Raw genomic sequence first — 19,115 nt, 5'->3', positions numbered from 1 at the left:
TTGGTGTTCTCTGGCAAATGCCAAACGTCCTGCACGGTGTTGGGCTGTAAGCACAACCCCCAGCTGTGGACGTTGGGCCCTCATACCACCCTCATGGAGTCTGTTTCTGACCATTTGAGCAGACACATGCACATTTGTGGCCTGCTGGAGGTCATTTTGCAGGGCTCTGGCAGTGCTCCTCCTGCTCTACCTTGCACAAAGGCGGAGGTAGTGGTCCTGCCGCTGGGTTGTTGCCCTCCTACGGCCTCCTCCACCTCTCCTGATGTACTGGCCTGTCTCCATGCTCTGGACACTACGCTGACAGACACAGCAAACCTTCTTGCCACAGCTCGCATTGATGTGCCATCCTGGATGAGCTGCACTACCTGAGCCACTTGTGTGGGTTGTAGACTCCGTCTCATGCTACCACTAGAGTGAAAGCACCACCAGCATTCAAAAGTGACCAAAACATCAGCCAGGAAGCATAGGAACTGAGAAGTGGTCTGTGGTCACCACCTGCAGAACCACTCCTTTATTGGGGGTGTCTTGCTAATTGCCTATATATATATATATATACATACATACACACTACTTAAAAATGTCTCATAAACTGTTCAACTGGCAAAACCCATAAACTTGCTTTACTCCATTGTTTGTAAACAATATTGTAAACAAACCGTGTTCAAAACATGTACCATGTATCAAAAACAAGTACCCTTTAAAAAGTTTTTATTTCTAGCACTTAATGAGAGACTTCTGTTTTGTGAAAACTGCCACTGTGAACACATTGCAACACTGACAGTCGACTTAGTGCCTTCAGAAACTAAAATGGATCAAAAAATATATTTAGAAAAAAACTCAGCAATCTACACACAATACCCCATAATGATAAGTGAAAACAGGTTTCTAGAAATCGTTGCATATTTATTCAACATAAAAAACATACCTTATTTACATAAGTTTTTAGACCCTTTGCTATGAGACTCGAAATTGAGCTCAGGTGCATCCTGTTTCCATTGATCATCCTTGAGATGTTTCTACAACTTGGAGTCCACTTGTGAGAAATTCAATTGATTGGACATGATTTGGAAAAGTACAAACCTGACTATATAAGTCCAAAAGTTGACGGTGCATGTCAGAGCTAAAACCAAGCCATGAGGTCGAAGGAATTGTCCGCAGACCTCCACCACAGTAGTGTCAAAAAAACAGATCTGGTGAAGGTTACCAAGAACTTCTGCAGCATTCAAGGTCCCCAAGAACACAGTGGCCTCCATCAAAAAATGTCAACCTGTTTTTGCTTTGTCATTATGGGTTATTGTGTGTAGATTGACTAGGGGGGAAAAAACAAATGTATCAATTTTAGAGTAAGGCTGTAACCTAACAATGTGGAAAATGTCAAGGGGTCTGAATACTTTCAGAAGGCACTGTATCTTCATGAGTTCTGTCATTCAACACAGTAATATTTCAATTGAAAAAGTTTATTTCAGAGAAGCAAAGTGTAGAAGGAATATAAATGTGAGGTCATTCAGGATTATATGCAATGATACAGACCCACACATTGGATTAATTACAACCACAGAAAATCTGTTATAAATTGTGTTGGATCAAAGCAGCCATTACAACATGCAGTCTAATAGTAATTGTGAATATGAACTTACTAACAGGTAAGAAATGAAAACCATCAATAACAAGAAACAGAACTATTGTAAAATTTAAAAAAATGTAGTTAAATCGCATCACAAGTTTCAGGCCTATCGCCTATTTCATTATAAACAGTTGATGTGTCCGATTCACCCAAATATGATTCTCAAAACCATCAGTAAACAAACATGTGTTTGGCACAGTGATCATAAGATAGTAACAAATGATCAGCCCTACCTGGCTGGTGATCCAACAAGAGAGAGAGTTTCAAGAAGACATGCCCTGTGGAGTTCCCCAAAATAAACCCAGAAAAAAATGTAAACCAGAGGACAACAACCAAGTGATAAAGTAGTATGAAACTCAAGCATTAACTAAGTCCTATTTATCATAAATGTGATTGTAACAAATAAAAATCACCCTCTCAATCAAAACGTCCTATAACTCCAAACAATTTATTTTGCTTGTCTCATCATAAATGCCATGGAAGAGAGGGGTGAGCTTTGCCATCCGATGCCAATCCCACCATCCAATTGGGACAGTGGAATTCCTGAGTGATGTGGGACCATTCCCAGTTGGGACAGTGGAATTCCTGAGTGATGTGGGACCATTCCCAGTTGGGACAGCTCTACGGAAGGGGGACCTCAGGGGCAGTTGGGGGGTGGCATGTGAAGAAAAAAAACATGCCCCTTTAATACTCTCAACAGGTGGCGCTGTGGCGCTTATTGACTGACAGCCGACTCCTCCCCCCTATAGCCTTGTTGTTCTGAATTCCAGCAGGACCATTCTAAGCAGGCCAGAGAGAGACTGGTTCAGTGTCATGGCTGACTCTTGGGCCCATGCAACGGAGCCCAGTGTTTGTCAGTCATTCAGAGGGAGGAGAGGAAGTCTTTGAGTCCTCCCTTGGTCTTGGTCTTTTGGTTGTCCTCCAGCATGAGGAACCTCTTGAGGCGGGAGAAGGCCAACTTCTTCACACCTGCGGGCTTTGAGGCCGAGGAGGAACCAGGGGTCTTAGAGGTTGACCTGAAAATACAGGAATACTGTCAGAATCTGCAAGCTGACACTGATTAAAGGTTAAAGAGCGATGGCCTTTAAAAAGCAACACATTCTTTGATAACAGCCTGTGTGGCATCAATATGAGTCAGAAACAGTTATTCTCGTGTCAAAATTGACTAATGTAAATAGGATTTTTTTTAAATCAGTCTCGCCTAAAATGGAGTTTGGAACATCTGTGCGCCACAACAGGTAAATGAAAGTTGGGTTTTGATGTGCCGATGTTCATTTGTCCACTAACATGGGGTGAACAGCTGCGGTGATTACTCTCTATCCAATAGCATCGACAGTGAGACAGAGCTGCCCAGCAGCCCCGACTTTGTTTACATCAGAGTTTTGAGAAATAGCTTACTTAGATGTACAATTGCTCAACTAAAACATCATTGGCGAAAACTTCAAAATGAATTACAGTTATATTAAATTAATTTTGGGGATTTTGAGTAAGTGAAATAGGCTTCTACAGTGTCTCATATGGGAGACGAACATCATTAACCAAATGCGTAATTCATCAGGAAACACCTCCAAGATTGAAATCAATTGTTTCTAAATCACTGTGTTCAGTGACCACACAGTGGCCATCAGTTGAGTGATACCATCTATTGCCCTCACATCTCAAGAAGTCCCTTAAAAATGCAGATTTTCAGCCAAGCGAGATGGTCAATAGAAGTAAAAATGGGTAACATTTGAGGTACCGGTGGCCTGGTATGGTTTGTTTACCTTGGCGTACTGCAGGGCGTCTTGTCTTTGGAGGCGTTGGTTCTGTTGGTGGACTGGGGAGTCTTGTGTTTGGAGGCAGACTTTGGGATGCCCATGGCGTTGGTTCTGTTGGTGGACTGGGGAGTCTTGTGTTTGCCTGCGCTCCAGGGGGTGCAGTGGCTCTTGGAGAGAGTGGCTATGAAGTTTCTGTTGATGCCGTTATGCTTGGACGTGCTGTTACAGGTGTGGCATGTAACCACCTGGGACGGTGAGAGGAGGAGTGGAGTAAATTAGAAGTAATGATGTCTCTATTTACAGGTGGATTCACACAGGGAACATGATTCTCATGTGGAGATGACAAGAGGACACAACGTGTCTCCAAGATTAAATCAAATATTATTGGTCACATACACATGGCTAGCAGCTGTTAATGCGAGTGTAGCGAAATGCTTGAGCTTCTAGTTCCAACAGTTCAGTAATATCTAACAATTCCCAACAACAACCTAATACACACAAATCTAAAGGGGTGAATGAGAATATGTAAATAAGTATATGGATGAGCGATGGCCGAGCGGCATAGGCAAGGTGCAGTAGAAGGTATAAAATACAGTATATACACACGTGATATGAGTACTATAAGATATGTAAACACTATTAAAGTGGTATTATTTAAAGTGGCATCGTTTAAAGTGACTAGTGATCCATTTATTAAAGTTTCCAGTGATTGGGTCTTAACACAGTATATACATTAACTCCAAGATTAACTCCCTGGGCACCAGGAGCACACAGGCCCGGTCTCCCTGTTCTGAAAACCCACATCCAGACCACTCTTTTTCCATTCACACATGTCAATAGAAACAGGATGACGATCATGATTGTGTTTTGACAGGTTATTGGGCTTAGCCTATTTTCAGCAGCTACACAGCCCCAGATGTCTAAATATAACAGTTTCTCTGATACACAGAATCACATCAATATTCCATACAACTACAGATGAAGTGCAATCCAATGCACTTTCAGAGCCTGGGTGGGTCACCTGCAGACTGCCCCATTCTGTCCATCCCATCGATTGCACTAACAAAATGTCCCCTGAGACCTGAGTGCAGAGGTGCCAGGGTGAGAGGCCAGAGGGGCCAGGGTGAGAGAACAGGGTGAGAGGCCAGAGGGGCCAGGGTGAGAGGCCAGGGTGAGAGGCCAGGGGGGCCAGGGTGAGAGGCCAGAGTGAGAGGCCAGAGGGGCCAGGTTGAGAGGCCAGAGGGGCCAGGTTGAGAGGCCAGAGTGGGGGCCAGGGTGAGGGGCCAGAGGGGCCAGGGTGTGAGGCCAGAGTGGCGGGCCAGGGTGAGGGGCCAGAAGGGCGGGCCAGAGTGAGGGGCCAGGGTGTGAGGCCAGGGTGAGAGGCCAGAGTGAGGGGCCAGAGTGAGAGGCCAGAGTGAGGGGCCAGAGTGAGGGGCCAGAGTGAGGGGCCAGGGTGAGAGGCCAGAGTGAGGGGCCAGGGTGAGAGGCCAGAGTGAGAGGCCAGGGTGAGAGGCCAGAGTGAGAGGCCAGGGTGAGGGGCCAGGGTGAGGGGCCAGAGTGAGGGGCCAGGGTGAGAGGCCAGAGTGAGGGGCCAGGGTGAGAGGCCAGAGTGAGGGGCCAGGGTGAGAGGCCAGAGAGAGAGGACAGAGTGGCCAGGGAGAGAGGACAGAGTGGCCAGGGAGAGAGGACAGAGTGGCCAGGGAGAGAGGACAGAGTGGCCAGGGAGAGAGGACAGAGTGGCCAGGGAGAGAGGACAGAGTGGCCAGGACAGAGTGGCCAGGGGCCAGAGAGGACAGAGGGGCCAGGGGAGAGGACAGAGGGGCCAGGGAGAGAGGACAGAGGGGCCAGGGAGAGAGGACAGAGGGGCCAGGGAGAGAGGACAGAGGGGCCAGGGAGAGAGGACAGAGGGGCCAGGGAGAGAGGACAGAGGGGCCAGGGAGAGAGGACAGAGGGGCCAGGGAGAGAGGACAGAGAAGCTACTGTGTGACAGAGGGCTAAAAGGAGAAGGCGCTCATATAACCTGAGTGACGCAGGCAACCAGAGGCCCGACTCAGTCACCCCCCCACCCCACTTCTCACAGCAGACAATTACTTGTAAGACTTGTCTCAGGAGGAAAACATTGGCTTACTAAACTCAGTTTCTCTCTGCATCTATCCTATATCTAGGTTACAAAATGGCCTGTCGTGTGTGTAATATGGACTTTCAAGCATGTCCTCCTGTTGTGCTTCTACAGCAAATATTGTGTGCAAGTAAACAAAATGCAATGCAATCTAGACCTAACAGATGTACTGTATGGCTTTGGCCATGCACAATTTCACTGACAAGCACATGCCTAATGACATCCCAAACCCTCTGATACCGACACTAATTCATTTCCTTAAGGAAAACTGCATGCATCCATAGATGTTCCGAAACAGAAACAAATCACGCAGTGTCATAAGATTCCAAGTCAGGCTGTTGACAGTGCTGAATGCTGATGCTGTGGAACAACTCACCGATACAAAAAGGTAGCCATGTTGCTGCTGAGATTTGATTTGGCAGAGTAGAGTTTCACTGAACCAGTGATTACCTGAGTGAGAATGTTTACTACTGAGCCCTGTGTGTCCAGCCTTATATAGCAGAGAGAAGCACAGAGGTCGAGTCCATCCGGAGCCCAACAGCTAGCCAGCCAATCGATCAACAGGAGGGGTGGAAGGGGGTGGAGCCTGTAGATGGGTTGACTGTTGTCACTGGCAACAGTCATATATATCCATATATACACCCTCCAGGAAAACTCTGGATTAAAGTGCTGGGGAAAAAACACTATGAAAACAGAGCGAAACTCTTGGATACCCTGAAAGCATTTAGCCGGGTTTGGTAAGGCCATATATGGAAGTGAGTCAATGTTGATATGCCCTAAAAACACACAACAATAAGGGGTGCCATTTTCATATATCATCATAGGCAGGGGACTCCCGACAGAGAAATGACTATTTTGACCATATTCGTTCAATCAATTTAAAAGGAATAGAAACACAATATGGATACAGTCATAGTGTTAGGCGAGTAGGTCGTTGATAGTGATGTTGAACATATCTGGTGCACCATTGATGCACCTCTGCATTTGTGAAGATAATCATTGATGAGGCTGTGTGAGAGGCCTGCATCCAGCAACCTCACAGGTCTCATGACCCATTTCCTGCAGCTGTTTCAGTACAGTGCTGCAGGGAGAGAGAGAGAAAGGGAGAGAAACTCCACTGAACTAGTTTCAATGTTTGGAATCACTTGGGAGTTTCTGGATTTTGGGGTAAACTGCACACAGAGACAAAGGTCTCCACCAGTTCATCTGACTGAGGAAGTAGATAAAGGGCCTCATTGCCAACATCCTGAAGTATCCCTTTAATCCTACATTTCAACTCATTAAGGAGTTTGAGAGCCCTGACAGAGAGCGGCCAAGGGGGTGGGCGTGTTTAGGGTGCCCAGGTACCTGTGGTGGATAGGTTATCATCATCAGCTGGCAGGCGATACAATCCTCTATCTAGTGTGTCATGACGGCGCCTAAGAAAAGTTTATTTTGCCCAGTGATGATTTGCACTTGGTCTGGTATGAACAATTGTTAAAGAGAACAGCTTTTATCTCCCTCCTCTAACTTAGCTCTACCTTTAACCAAATCAGAAATCCACCATGAGAATAAAGACAACACACTAACCCTCCTCCGGAAAGACCTATCAATTAGGCCTAAACGTTTGTCGAATAGTAACGAGAATCATGATACCGACTCAAATAAAATCTTGCCCAATCATCATCTAATTGACCCCTAATCCATGTATCGTCTGTGTGCTGAGTACCTACACGTGAGACACTGGCTGAGGACATTGAGCGCAGTGTGTTCATCAGCTCAATCTATTCTGTTGATTCTGGCTAGAGGGGTACAGACCTAGAGCGGTCTAGCTAGCAGCATGTAGACAGGGTATGTAGACTGAGGGGTCTAGACATCTGATAGTTTGCCAGGGATCAGGATATACAGCAACTAATATGGGCAGGCCAAGAATTTGAAGGGCAAACAAAACCACACAAGAGGCGTCAATAAAAGACCAAAAAGATTAACCCTTCATCATTGAGCATGAACAAAAATGTGACTAGACAAAGGTCACCAATTTATGACCGAAAGTTGACCACTGCAAATGTCAATCTCCTCGAGCCACCAAATGAAGAACAAAAGTAAACCCTTTTCTCCTTCCCAGAATGTCTGTCCATCACTTGAGTGTGAAAAAAAACATGCCTAGAGAAAAGTAATCAATTCATGACCAATAACTTGGCTGAACTGCAGGTGCAATTTATGCACTGTATATAAACAATTAAAGAGGCCTTGTGATGAGCTCAACGTCTATTAACTCCAGTGTCAGGTTACAGTGGTGATGAGCGGTAACTCGTGTGGCCCCATACAATCCTTCACCATCCATTCCCTAGCAACAGGGGCTATTGGGTAAAGTTTCCCCTACGTACAGGTCTAGGATCAGCTCACCCAATCCAAACCTTAACCATTTGATCAGAGTCTATCTTGGGGGTAAGTTCACCCTACTCCGCAGCAGACCTCCAGAGAGACCGGTCAAGTTTGGAATTTCTTTATAGCACATAGCCTAGATCCTTTTGGACTGGCGATCAGGCCTTGAAATGTCAACAGCACCTACTGGTTCTTTTAGACTTTAAATGATGCGATCGGCAGCAAAATACCCTGGTTCCACGTCTTTTTGACAGCACAAACAGATCTGGGACCAGATCAACAAAATATACCACAGATATTGTCTATGTGAACAGGGGTCAAAAGCAAATGTCTGTTCTCCTTGCATATTTCACAAGTTATTTTCCTTTGATCTAAATACAAAACATACAATTGATGAGTGCTCTGGTCAGTGTTCACAGAGGAGTTTAGGGAATTATTGTCATGCATATTCAACTGGTACTGGTCACTGTGGGTGTTGAGGCTCAAGTCAGTATCGAGAGGAGTCCAGCCACAGCTCAACACCTGTCTGTCAGTCACCTGGCTGAGTAGAAGAGGAAACTCTGAACATGATCAACCACGAAGCCACAGTGTGGACTGGTCCCAAGGCTACCGGTGTTTCACACTTTCCACCAACACAGGCACTCTGGCAAGTTGCACACACAGAGTAAATGTACCTACAAACTCAATGACCGACAGCCAGCCACACACATCGGACCACAAATATAAGCCACATTATGCACACTGATACATACAGTGCCTTACGAAAGTATTCGGCCCCCTTGAACTTTGCGACCTTTTGCCACATTTCAGGCTTCAAACATAAAGATATAAAACTGTATTTTTTTTTGTGAAGAATCAACAACAAGTGGGACACAATCATGAAGTGGAACGACATTTATTGGATATTTCAAACTTTTTTAACAAATCAAAAACTGAAAAATTGGGCGTGCAAAATTATTCAGCCCCCTTAAGTTAATACTTTGTAGCGCCACCTTTTGCTGCGATTACAGCTGTAAGTCGCTTGGGGTATGTCTCTATTAGTTTTGCACATCGAGAGACTGACATTTTTTCCCATTCCTCCTTGCAAAACAGCTCGAGCTCAGTGAGGTTGGATGGAGAGCATTTGTGAACAGCAGTTTTCAGTTCTTTCCACAGATTCTCGATTGGATTCAGGTCTGGACTTTGACTTGGCCATTCTAACACCTGGATATGTTTATTTTTGAACCATTCCATTGTAGATTTTGCTTTATGTTTTGGATCATTGTCTTGTTGGAAGACAAATCTCCGTCCCAGTCTCAGGTCTTTTGCAGACTCCATCAAAGTTTGAAATATCCAATAAATGTCATTCCACTTCATGATTGTGTCCCACTTGTTGTTGATTCTTCCCAAAAAATACAGTTTTATATCTTTATGTTTGAAGCCTGAAATGTGGCAAAAGGTCGCAAAGTTCAAGGGGGCCGAAAACTTTCGCAAGGCACTGTAAGCATCAATGAAAAACGAAATCCTTGCAGCGTGTAATGGAATCGGCAGCTATAGAAGAAATGTTCAAAACATCAACAGATTTATCTGCTCGACAGGTGGATTTTTCCTTTTGTCTTTATTGCAACAAAAGATGATTAAATGTGTTTTTCGAATAAACTCTGATTGCCAAATCATTTTTACGGTATGCTCCACCACACATTTATCTATAAATGCCTACAGCTTGCAAAATCCTATACAAATTGTTTTTTTTGCAGGACAAGTATTGTCCTGACTTTGAAGAATCCCTGACGTGCTTCACCTTGCTTTTCTGATTGGCTGGATGAAAGTTTCACCATCCAACTATTACACACCTACAGAAGTAAAAGATTCAGTGGCACGGACCATAGCAAACATTTCCTTATCTCTCTGCACCAGTTGCATACATAGACCCACGAGCTTCACATCAGACAGAATTAAGCTATGGGAAACTCATTCATCTTCCTCTTGAAACCTGGGGGCAACTAATGTGGAGTGATATACAATCAAGGGGCTTTACACCAGGAGATACAAATACATGAGTAAATAGGCTACATATAACTGAATATAATGTAGTGTGTGTGTGTGTAACCACAAGAACTCTAAAAGGGCATTCTCGAAATACAGAAGCTGTAACTAGAAAATAGATCTATAACTTCATTATACTAAAATACTTCCTACATTTACTGGCCAAATGGCCTAGTGAATGCCACTAACCAAGTCCTACTCAACAGCCATATAGGCCTAGGAAACATCTCCACTAATCCTAAAATTACAAACAGAAATGAGACATAAAAACAAAGCCCTCTTAAAGCTGGGATCTGTGACCCTTCATCTCGCTCTCCTTACATTATTTATCACCCTCTTCCTGAGCGAAAGACTTCGGTTGGCAAATAATGACAAGGAGGGAGGGGGGTTGTGGAGTAAGAGAGAGGGTGATAAATCTAATCTTCCTGTCTGTCTCATCAGCAGCTCCCACTAGAAGGTGTTGACAAATACCAGGAGAGAAGAGAGAGATAGGAGAGAGAGGATTCTTCCAATTATCTTCAGAGTGCCTCATCTGCTTTAAGGGTTATTCAGTACACTCACAACCACGCATGTCTACGGGGGCCTCGCACGTACACAGCTTGTGGAGCTCGGCTACTCACTGCTACTTTATGTCTGGCCGAGTGACCAGGGATCTCGAAGTTGAACGGTAAAAATATCTCTGCGAAAAATGCAGCTAAAGAGGATTCACTTACGAGTCAGACGAAAGGAGGGAAAATATCAACGTCTACACAATAGAGTTCTTTTGTTCAGGAAGCTCATCCAGAGTAACAATGAATTCATACTGATAATGAAGCCACTTGCTCTAGTACTGTTCAAATACACAGTGCTTTCTCTGGATGAAACTAACACACATTTGAAGTGAAGTAAACCACACTTCAGGAGAGGTCCTTGGTCCTAAAAAACTACCTACAGAGATCAAGCAATACAGATATCTAGCGGTATAATTTCCACTTGTGTACCTTTTGCAACCGAATTGGCCAAAATAACTACTCTCTCGTCGAACTACTTGTGTTTGACTGACGTAACCTAAGCGTTAATCTCCTTTGGCTTTGTCCCTCTCGGTCTCCACTAACTAAATGCTTTCTGTTCCTCTGTGATCGTCATCTAGCTGACCTATCACAACCTGACCCTGGCTGCCTAGGGATTCCTCAGTGAGCCTGACCAGAGTGAGTCTCTACGGGTCCAGAGCTGCATACCAAACAAGACCTGTTCCTCAGCTGCCATCTAGCTGACCCATCACAACAAGACCCTGGCTGCCTAGGGATTCCTCAGTGAGCCTGACCAGAGTGACCTACGGGTCCAGAGCTGCATACCAAACAAGACCTGTTCCTCTGTGACCCATCACAACAAGACCCTGGCTGCCTAGCTGGATTCACAACTGAGCCTCAGTGAGCCTGACCAGAGTGAGTCTCTACGGGTCCAGAGCTGCATACCAAACAAGACCTGTTCCTCAGTGAGCCCGACCAGAGTGAGGACTGAGTCTCTACGGGTCCAGAGCTGCATACCAAACAAGACCTGTTCCTCTGTGATCGTCATCTAGCTGACCTATCACAACCTGACCCTGGCTGCCTAGGGATTCCTCAGTGAGCCTGACCAGAGTGAGTCTCTACGGGTCCAGAGCTGCATACCAAACAAGACCTGTTCCTCAGTGAGCCCGACCAGAGTGAGGACTGAGTCTCTACGGGTCCAGAGCTGCATACCAAACAAGACCTGTTCCTCTGTGATCGTCATCTAGCTGACCCATCACAACAAGACCCTGGCTGCCTAGGGATTCCTCAGTGAGCCTGACCAGAGTGAGGACTGAGTCTGTACGGGTCCAGAGCTGCATACCAAACAAGACCATGTAGAAGCACTGCAGTTACAAAGAAAGGCTTTATAAATTGTGATTGATTTATTGACATAGCAATCTGTTGGCTCGCTCTCTGAGGGTTTCCCTCTAGAAAGTTGATGGGAGACTAGTGGTTTGGAAGGGGAATAGCTGGCCACTGTACAGGAAAGGGGAATACCCAACCTGACTTCAACACACTGGCAGTGACCAAAATCTGTCTTGCCTACTATGTACTGAAACGTACTGTGTGCTTATCATACTACATACAATCACCTACTATCAGCTGTTGTCAAACACGTTGTTGTGAAAACATGATTCTCTTCCTCAGTAGTGTGCAGCAAATTCTACTAGATGAAAAGCCTGAACGAATATGACATCGTGGAATTTAAAGCACACTACATTTTCAAAATTTCACTTACTATAAAACTTTTCATTTTCACATACCCAAAAAAGGTATGGGACAATGCCAGTATGGGACAATGCATTAGATGCTGCCAGAGATTTTCAATGAGGCAAAGTTTCGCCCGATATGAGTCTTCATTAAGCCATTTTCAGCTCCGACATCTAGAGGGCCTTGTCAAATCAAAATGGTACTTTCCTGATTCTGTGTCCCTGATGGAGAAAACTGCCCTCTGACCACGCTACTCTTGACATACACTATGTATACACAAAAGTATGTGGACACCCCATAAAAATTTGTGGATTCTGCTATTTCAGCCACACCTGTTGCTGACAGGTGTCATGCAAGCACAGTTGTGCAATCTCCATAGGAAAACATTGGCAGTAGAATGGCCTTACTGAAGAGCCCTGTGACTTTCAACGTGGCGCCGTCATCTTTCCAACATGTCAGTTCGTTAAATGTCTGCCCTGCTAGAGCTGCCCCGGTCAACTGTAAGTGCTGTTATTGTGAAGTGGAAACGTCTAGGAAAAACAAAGGCTCAGCTGCAAAATGGTAGGCCACACAAGCTCACAGAACGAGACCACCGAGTGCTGAAGTGCATAAAAACTGTCTGTGCTCGGTTGCAACACTCACTACCGAGTTCCAAACTGCCTCTGAAAGCAACGTCAGCACAAGAACTGCTCGTCGGGAGCTTCATGAAATGGGTTTCCTTGGCCGAGCAGCCGCACACAAGCCTAATATCACCATGCGCAATGCCAAGCGTCGGCTGGAGTGGTGCAAACTCTCCACTATTGGACTCTGGAGCAGTGGAAACGTGTTCTCTGGAGTGATGAATCACACTTCACCATCTGGCAGTCAGATGGAGAAATCTGGGTTTGGCGGATGCCAGGAGAACCCTACCTGCACCAATGCATAGTGCCAACTATAAAATTGGTGGATGAGGAATAATGGTCTGGGCCTGTTTTTCATGTTTCGATCTAGGCCCCTTAGTTCCTGTGAAGGGAAATCTTAACGTTACAGCATAAGGACATTCTAGAGGAATCTGTGCTTCCAACTTTGTGGCAACAGTTTGGGGAAGGCCCCTTCCTGTTTCAGCATGACACTGCCCCCAGGCACAAAGCGAGGTCCATACAGAAATGGTTTGTCGAGATCGGTGTGGAAGAACTTGACTGGCCTCCACAGTGCCCTGACCTCAAACCCATCGAACACTTTAGGGATTAATTGGAACGCCGACTACGAGCCAGGACTAATCACCCAACATCAGTGCCCGACCTCACTAATGCTCTTGTAGCTGAATGGAAGAAAGCCCCCGCAGCAATGTTCCAACATCTAGTGGAAAGCCTTCCCAGAACAGTGGAGGCTTTTATAGCAGCAAAGAGGAGACCAACTCCATATTAATGCTCATGATTTTGAAATGAGATGTTAGACGAGCAGGTGTCCACATACTTTTGGTCATGTAGTGGAGTTTTCTTATCTGAACTGGCTTATCAGTGAAGTGGATGGAAACTGCAGAGGTAGAGATCAGGCACATATCAGAGAGGAAGAGGTGAAATGAGAGGGTTTACGCCGACCGAAATTAAGACCACAATTTTTGTATGGAGGTTAATGAGTGTCGTATTTGGTCAACAAAAAATGTAAATGTTAATTTGCTTAGTTGATCGAATAGAAGTTTTGTAATGGTTAGCTTGTTACGAATGCACTGATAAGTGAACGCGCGTGGCAAAAAAACAACAAAAGTTGTGCCCGTTGTCCACGCATGCATCTGCCCTCTCATTGGCTGGAGTGGTCCCACCTGATCTCGCCTCCTCCCGCCTGCCTTCCATCTGTGAGGACATGTATTTCCATTGTTAGAGCGGTTACTTAACGATCTTGTCAATATACTAGATAGTCTTTGGTCATATTCACTAAAAACTTAACAGAAAAAAGGGACCAAAGCGGGGAGGGGCTACCTGAACTTGTCCAATAAGAAACACTTGTTTTTGTTGCAATTTTTTTTCTCTGTAGCAACATTTTTGTTACATTTTGCACAAATGAATACAAGTCTCACCAGAGCTGATGAGGAGCCCCTGAACCTCCGTAAGATGTCCATCTGAGCCAGGCTGAGCCTCTTGCCCTTGCCCTCCCTCCGCAACACGCTCTGCACCCTCACCGATGCATGCCGCTTGGGATGCAGCCGCATGTGGTGGTTGTCTGGGCGACGCCACTGGAAACAGAAGGGACAGAGCTCTTCTTCAGGGATGGGCTGGAACTTGGCTGGAGCTGGGAGAGGAGAGGAAGAATAAAGTACACATTGAGGGATGTGAAGTAATGTATGTGTTTATGGTACAGTATGAGGGTGTAGGTTAGGTTAGATGAAAAAAATAATGTGAACTATGGTAAAGGGAAATTTACAAAATATAACAGTGCTGAGGCCGTCGTTACATTTAACACAAAATAAACATTTGGGATAGAGTTGAGTGTCAAATGAAATATATTGAGTCCAGGGGATCATGAGTATGAAATAGTAAATAATTGTGATGATGAGAACTGTGCAGTACCGAGAGTGTGTGTCTCTCTCTCTCTCTCTGATGGGGACAGCTACCAGTACCCACCAGTGTAATTAACATGGGATTATAGTGTTTTCTTCCCTCATGCCTAGTGCCTACAGCACCATGCTGTATGTGCATTCTCATACTGTGCTTAAGCAATAGGTGTGATGAACATAGGATAAATGCAAGAGAAATAAACCAGCCTAAATTATAACTGACAAAATGATTTTGCCAAGGTTATAGCTACTTCTTACCTTTCATTCTCTGGTGTCTCCCCCTGAGAAACAAACACAGAAGAAAAGTTAGGTTTTTGTTGTGAAACAGCTGTCACTTAATTATTTATCTGCTTAGATAGAACAGTGTTTGATCTGAGGAGACTCCCATAGCTTGGAGTTTGTGTTTTGGGTTGTTTTTCTTTCACAACGCCTTGAGGGGCATCAATGCGGAGTTTGAAGGTGAAGTTTACTTTTCAAAAATTCTGCCAAACCTGAATTTGTAAGTTAATGTTGATTCATCTGTAAACTGAAGCAAGACTCGAGGTGCGTTTTGATACTCTTGAAACACTCTTACTAAACACTCCTATTCAGTGTTGAAAATGTAAACACAATTCACTTTTAACAAGTATGCCTAACTCCAACCACACTGCTAAGGGACATTTGCTATTGTGGAAAAAGTTTGCCAAGGGCTTCCAACGTTTGGCGGAAAACATCCGGGAGAAAAGCAAACAAGGATGTATCTACAATACAGGGCTTCCCACCTCCCTGTAGTCTGGGCTGTCTCTACTGTCTGCCTCTTATTTAGGATAAACTGTTGACTAGGCCTTTCATAAGTCACGCTACAATTAGCCACAGTACACTACGCCAAAAGTGACTCCTGATATTTGCAGTCAGGCAACAAACAGGGCGGCACGGGCAGCGGCGAGAGATGGGATAGGGGGCCTCGTGTGGGGCTTTAATCTCACGCTGACCTGCCGAAGGACTGTCACGGAGACACTGACAGCGGTTTGCTAGTCACACACCGTGGCTATAGAGAGATGGGATAGGGGGCCTCGCGTGGGGCTTTAATCTCACGCTGACCTGCCGAAGGACTGTCACGGAGACACTGACAGCGGTTTGCTAGTCACACACCGTGGCTATAGAGAGATGGGATAGGGGGCCTCGCGTGGGGCTTTAATCTCACGCTGACCTGCCGAAGGACTGTCACGGAGACACTGACAGCGGTTTGCTAGTCACACACCGTGGCTATAGAGAGATGGGATAGGGGCCTCGCGTGGGGCTTTAATCTCACGCTGACCTGCCGAAGGACTGTCACGGAGACACTGACAGCGGTTTGCTAGTCACACACCGTGGCTATAGAGAGATGGGATAGGGGGCCTCGCGTGGGGCTTTAATCTCACGCTGACCTGCCGAAGGACTGTCACGGAGACACTGACAGCGGTTTGCTAGTCACACACCGTGGCTATAGAGAGATGGGATAGGGGGCCTCGCGTCGGGCTTTAATCTCACGCTGACCTGCCGAAGGACTGTCACGGAGACACTGACAGCGGTTTGCTAGTCACACACCGTGGCTATAGAGAGATGGGATAGGGGGCCTCGCGTGGGGCTTTAATCTCACGCTGACCTGCCGAAGGACTGTCACGGAGACACTGACAGCGGTTTGCTAGTCACACACCGTGGCTATAGAGAGATGGGATAGGGGGCCTCGCGTGGGGCTTTAATCTCACGCTGACCTGCCGAAGGACTGTCACGGAGACACTGACAGCGGTTTGCTAGTCACACACCGTGGCTATAGAGAGATGGGATAGGGGCCTCGCGTGGGGCTTTAATCTCACGCTGACCTGCCGAAGGACTGTCACGGAGACACTGACAGCGGTTTGCTAGTCACACACCGTGGCTATAGAGAGATGGGATAGGGGGCCTCGCGTGGGGCTTTAATCTCACGCTGACCTGCCGAAGGACTGTCACGGAGACACTGACAGCGGTTTGCTAGTCACACACCGTGGCTATAGAGAGATGGGATAGGGGGCCTCGCGTGGGGCTTTAATCTCACGCTGACCTGCCGAAGGACTGTCACGGAGACACTGACAGCGGTTTGCTAGTCACACACCGTGGCTATAGAGAGATGGGATAGGGGGCCTCGCGTGGGGCTTTAATCTCACGCTGACCTGCCGAAGGACTGTCACGGAGACACTGACAGCGGTTTGCTAGTCACACACCGTGGCTATAGAGAGATGGGATAGGGGGCCTCGCGTGGGGCTTTAATCTCACGCTGACCTGCCGAAGGACTGTCACGGAGACACTGACAGCGGTTTGCTAGTCACACACCGTGGCTATAGAGAGATGGGATAGGGGGCCTCGCGTGGGGCTTTAATCTCACGCTGACCTGCCGAAGGACTGTCACGGAGACACTGACAGCGGTTTGCTAGTCACACACCGTGGCTATAGAGAGATGGGATAGGGGCCTCGCGTGGGGCTTTAATCTCACGCTGACCTGCCGAAGGACTGTCACGGAGACACTGACAGCGGTTTGCTAGTCACACACCGTGGCTATAGAGAGATGGGATAGGGGGCCTCGCGTGGGGCTTTAATCTCACGCTGACCTGCCGAAGGACTGTCACGGAGACACTGACAGCGGTTTGCTAGTCACACACCGTGGCTATAGAGAGATGGGATAGGGGGCCTCGCGTGGGGCTTTAATCTCACGCTGACCTGCCGAAGGACTGTCACGGAGACACTGACAGCGGTTTGCTAGTCACACACCGTGGCTATAGAGAGATGGGATAGGGGCCTCGCGTGGGGCTTTAATCTCACGCTGACCTGCCGAAGGACTGTCACGGAGACACTGACAGCGGTTTGCTAGTCACACACCGTGGCTATAGAGAGATGGGATAGGGGGCCTCGCGTGGGGCTTTAATCTCACGCTGACCTGCCGAAGGACTGTCACGGAGACACTGACAGCGGTTTGCTAGTCACACACCGTGGCTATAGAGAGATGGGATAGGGGGCCTCGCGTGGGGCTTTAATCTCACGCTGACCTGCCGAAGGACTGTCACGGAGACACTGACAGCGGTTTGCTAGTCACACACCGTGGCTATAGAGAGATGGGATAGGGGGCCTCGCGTGGGGCTTTAATCTCACGCTGACCTGCCGAAGGACTGTCACGGAGACACTGACAGCGGTTTGCTAGTCACACACCGTGGCTATAGAGAGATGGGATAGGGGGCCTCGCGTGGGGCTTTAATCTCACGCTGACCTGCCGAAGGACTGTCACGGAGACACTGACAGCGGTTTGCTAGTCACACACCGTGGCTATAGAGAGATGGGATAGGGGCCTCGCGTGGGGCTTTAATCTCACGCTGACCTGCCGAAGGACTGTCACGGAGACACTGACAGCGGTTTGCTAGTCACACACCGTGGCTATAGAGAGATGGGATAGGGGCCTCGCGTGGGGCTTTAATCTCACGCTGACCTGCCGAAGGACTGTCACGGAGACACTGACAGCGGTTTGCTAGTCACACACCGTGGCTATAGAGAGATGGGATAGGGGGCCTCGCGTGGGGCTTTAATCTCACGCTGACCTGCCGAAGGACTGTCACGGAGACACTGACAGCGGTTTGCTAGTCACACACCGTGGCTATAGAGAGATGGGATAGGGGGCCTCGCGTGGGGCTTTAATCTCACGCTGACCTGCCGAAGGACTGTCACGGAGACACTGACAGCGGTTTGCTAGTCACACACCGTGGCTATAGAGAGATGGGATAGGGGGCCTCGCGTGGGGCTTTAATCTCACGCTGACCTGCCGAAGGACTGTCACGGAGACACTGACAGCGGTTTGCTAGTCACACACCGTGGCTATAGAGAGATGGGATAGGGGGCCTCGCGTGGGGCTTTAATCTCACGCTGACCTGCCGAAGGACTGTCACGGAGACACTGACAGCGGTTTGCTAGTCACACACCGTGGCTATAGAGAGATGGGATAGGGGGCCTCGCGTGGGGCTTTAATCTCACGCTGACCTGCCGAAGGACTGTCACGGAGACACTGACAGCGGTTTGCTAGTCACACACCGTGGCTATAGAGAGATGGGATAGGGGGCCTCGCGTGGGGCTTTAATCTCACGCTGACCTGCCGAAGGACTGTCACGGAGACACTGACAGCGGTTTGCTAGTCACACACCGTGGCTATAGAGAGATGGGATAGGGGGCCTCGCGTGGGGCTTTAATCTCACGCTGACCTGCCGAAGGACTGTCACGGAGACACTGACAGCGGTTTGCTAGTCACACACCGTGGCTATAGAGAGATGGGATAGGGGGCCTCGCGTGGGGCTTTAATCTCACGCTGACCTGCCGAAGGACTGTCACGGAGACACTGACAGCGGTTTGCTAGTCACACACCGTGGCTATAGAGAGATGGGATAGGGGGCCTCGCGTGGGGCTTTAATCTCACGCTGAC

The 19,115-nt window shown here is 47.4% G+C and overlaps 1 protein-coding gene across 2 annotated transcripts in view; it reads right to left on the bottom strand.

The window, feature by feature from the left end:
• Nucleotides 1–691: 691 nt before the first annotated feature.
• Nucleotides 692–19,115, bottom strand: part of lg13h18orf21 (linkage group 13 C18orf21 homolog) — a 31,810-nt gene continuing 13,386 nt past the window's right edge. For both annotated transcript variants that reach the window (XM_024440888.2, XM_024440887.2), the window contains 4 exons: nt 14,921–14,943; nt 14,186–14,397; nt 3,388–3,626; nt 692–2,640 (listed from right to left, as the gene is read on the bottom strand). In XM_024440888.2, coding sequence (XP_024296656.1) covers nt 2,487–2,640; nt 3,388–3,626; nt 14,186–14,397; nt 14,921–14,943 — 628 coding nt within the window. In that variant the 3' untranslated portion in view covers nt 692–2,486. The remainder of the gene's footprint in view (nt 2,641–3,387; nt 3,627–14,185; nt 14,398–14,920; nt 14,944–19,115) is intronic.

Source organism: Oncorhynchus tshawytscha, linkage group LG13 (assembly GCF_018296145.1).
Source record: "Oncorhynchus tshawytscha isolate Ot180627B linkage group LG13, Otsh_v2.0, whole genome shotgun sequence".
NCBI classification, from domain to species: Eukaryota; Metazoa; Chordata; class Actinopteri; order Salmoniformes; family Salmonidae; genus Oncorhynchus; species Oncorhynchus tshawytscha.
The sequence above is the reverse complement of the archived record's forward strand: the minus strand, read 5'-3'. Positions and strand labels throughout refer to the sequence as shown.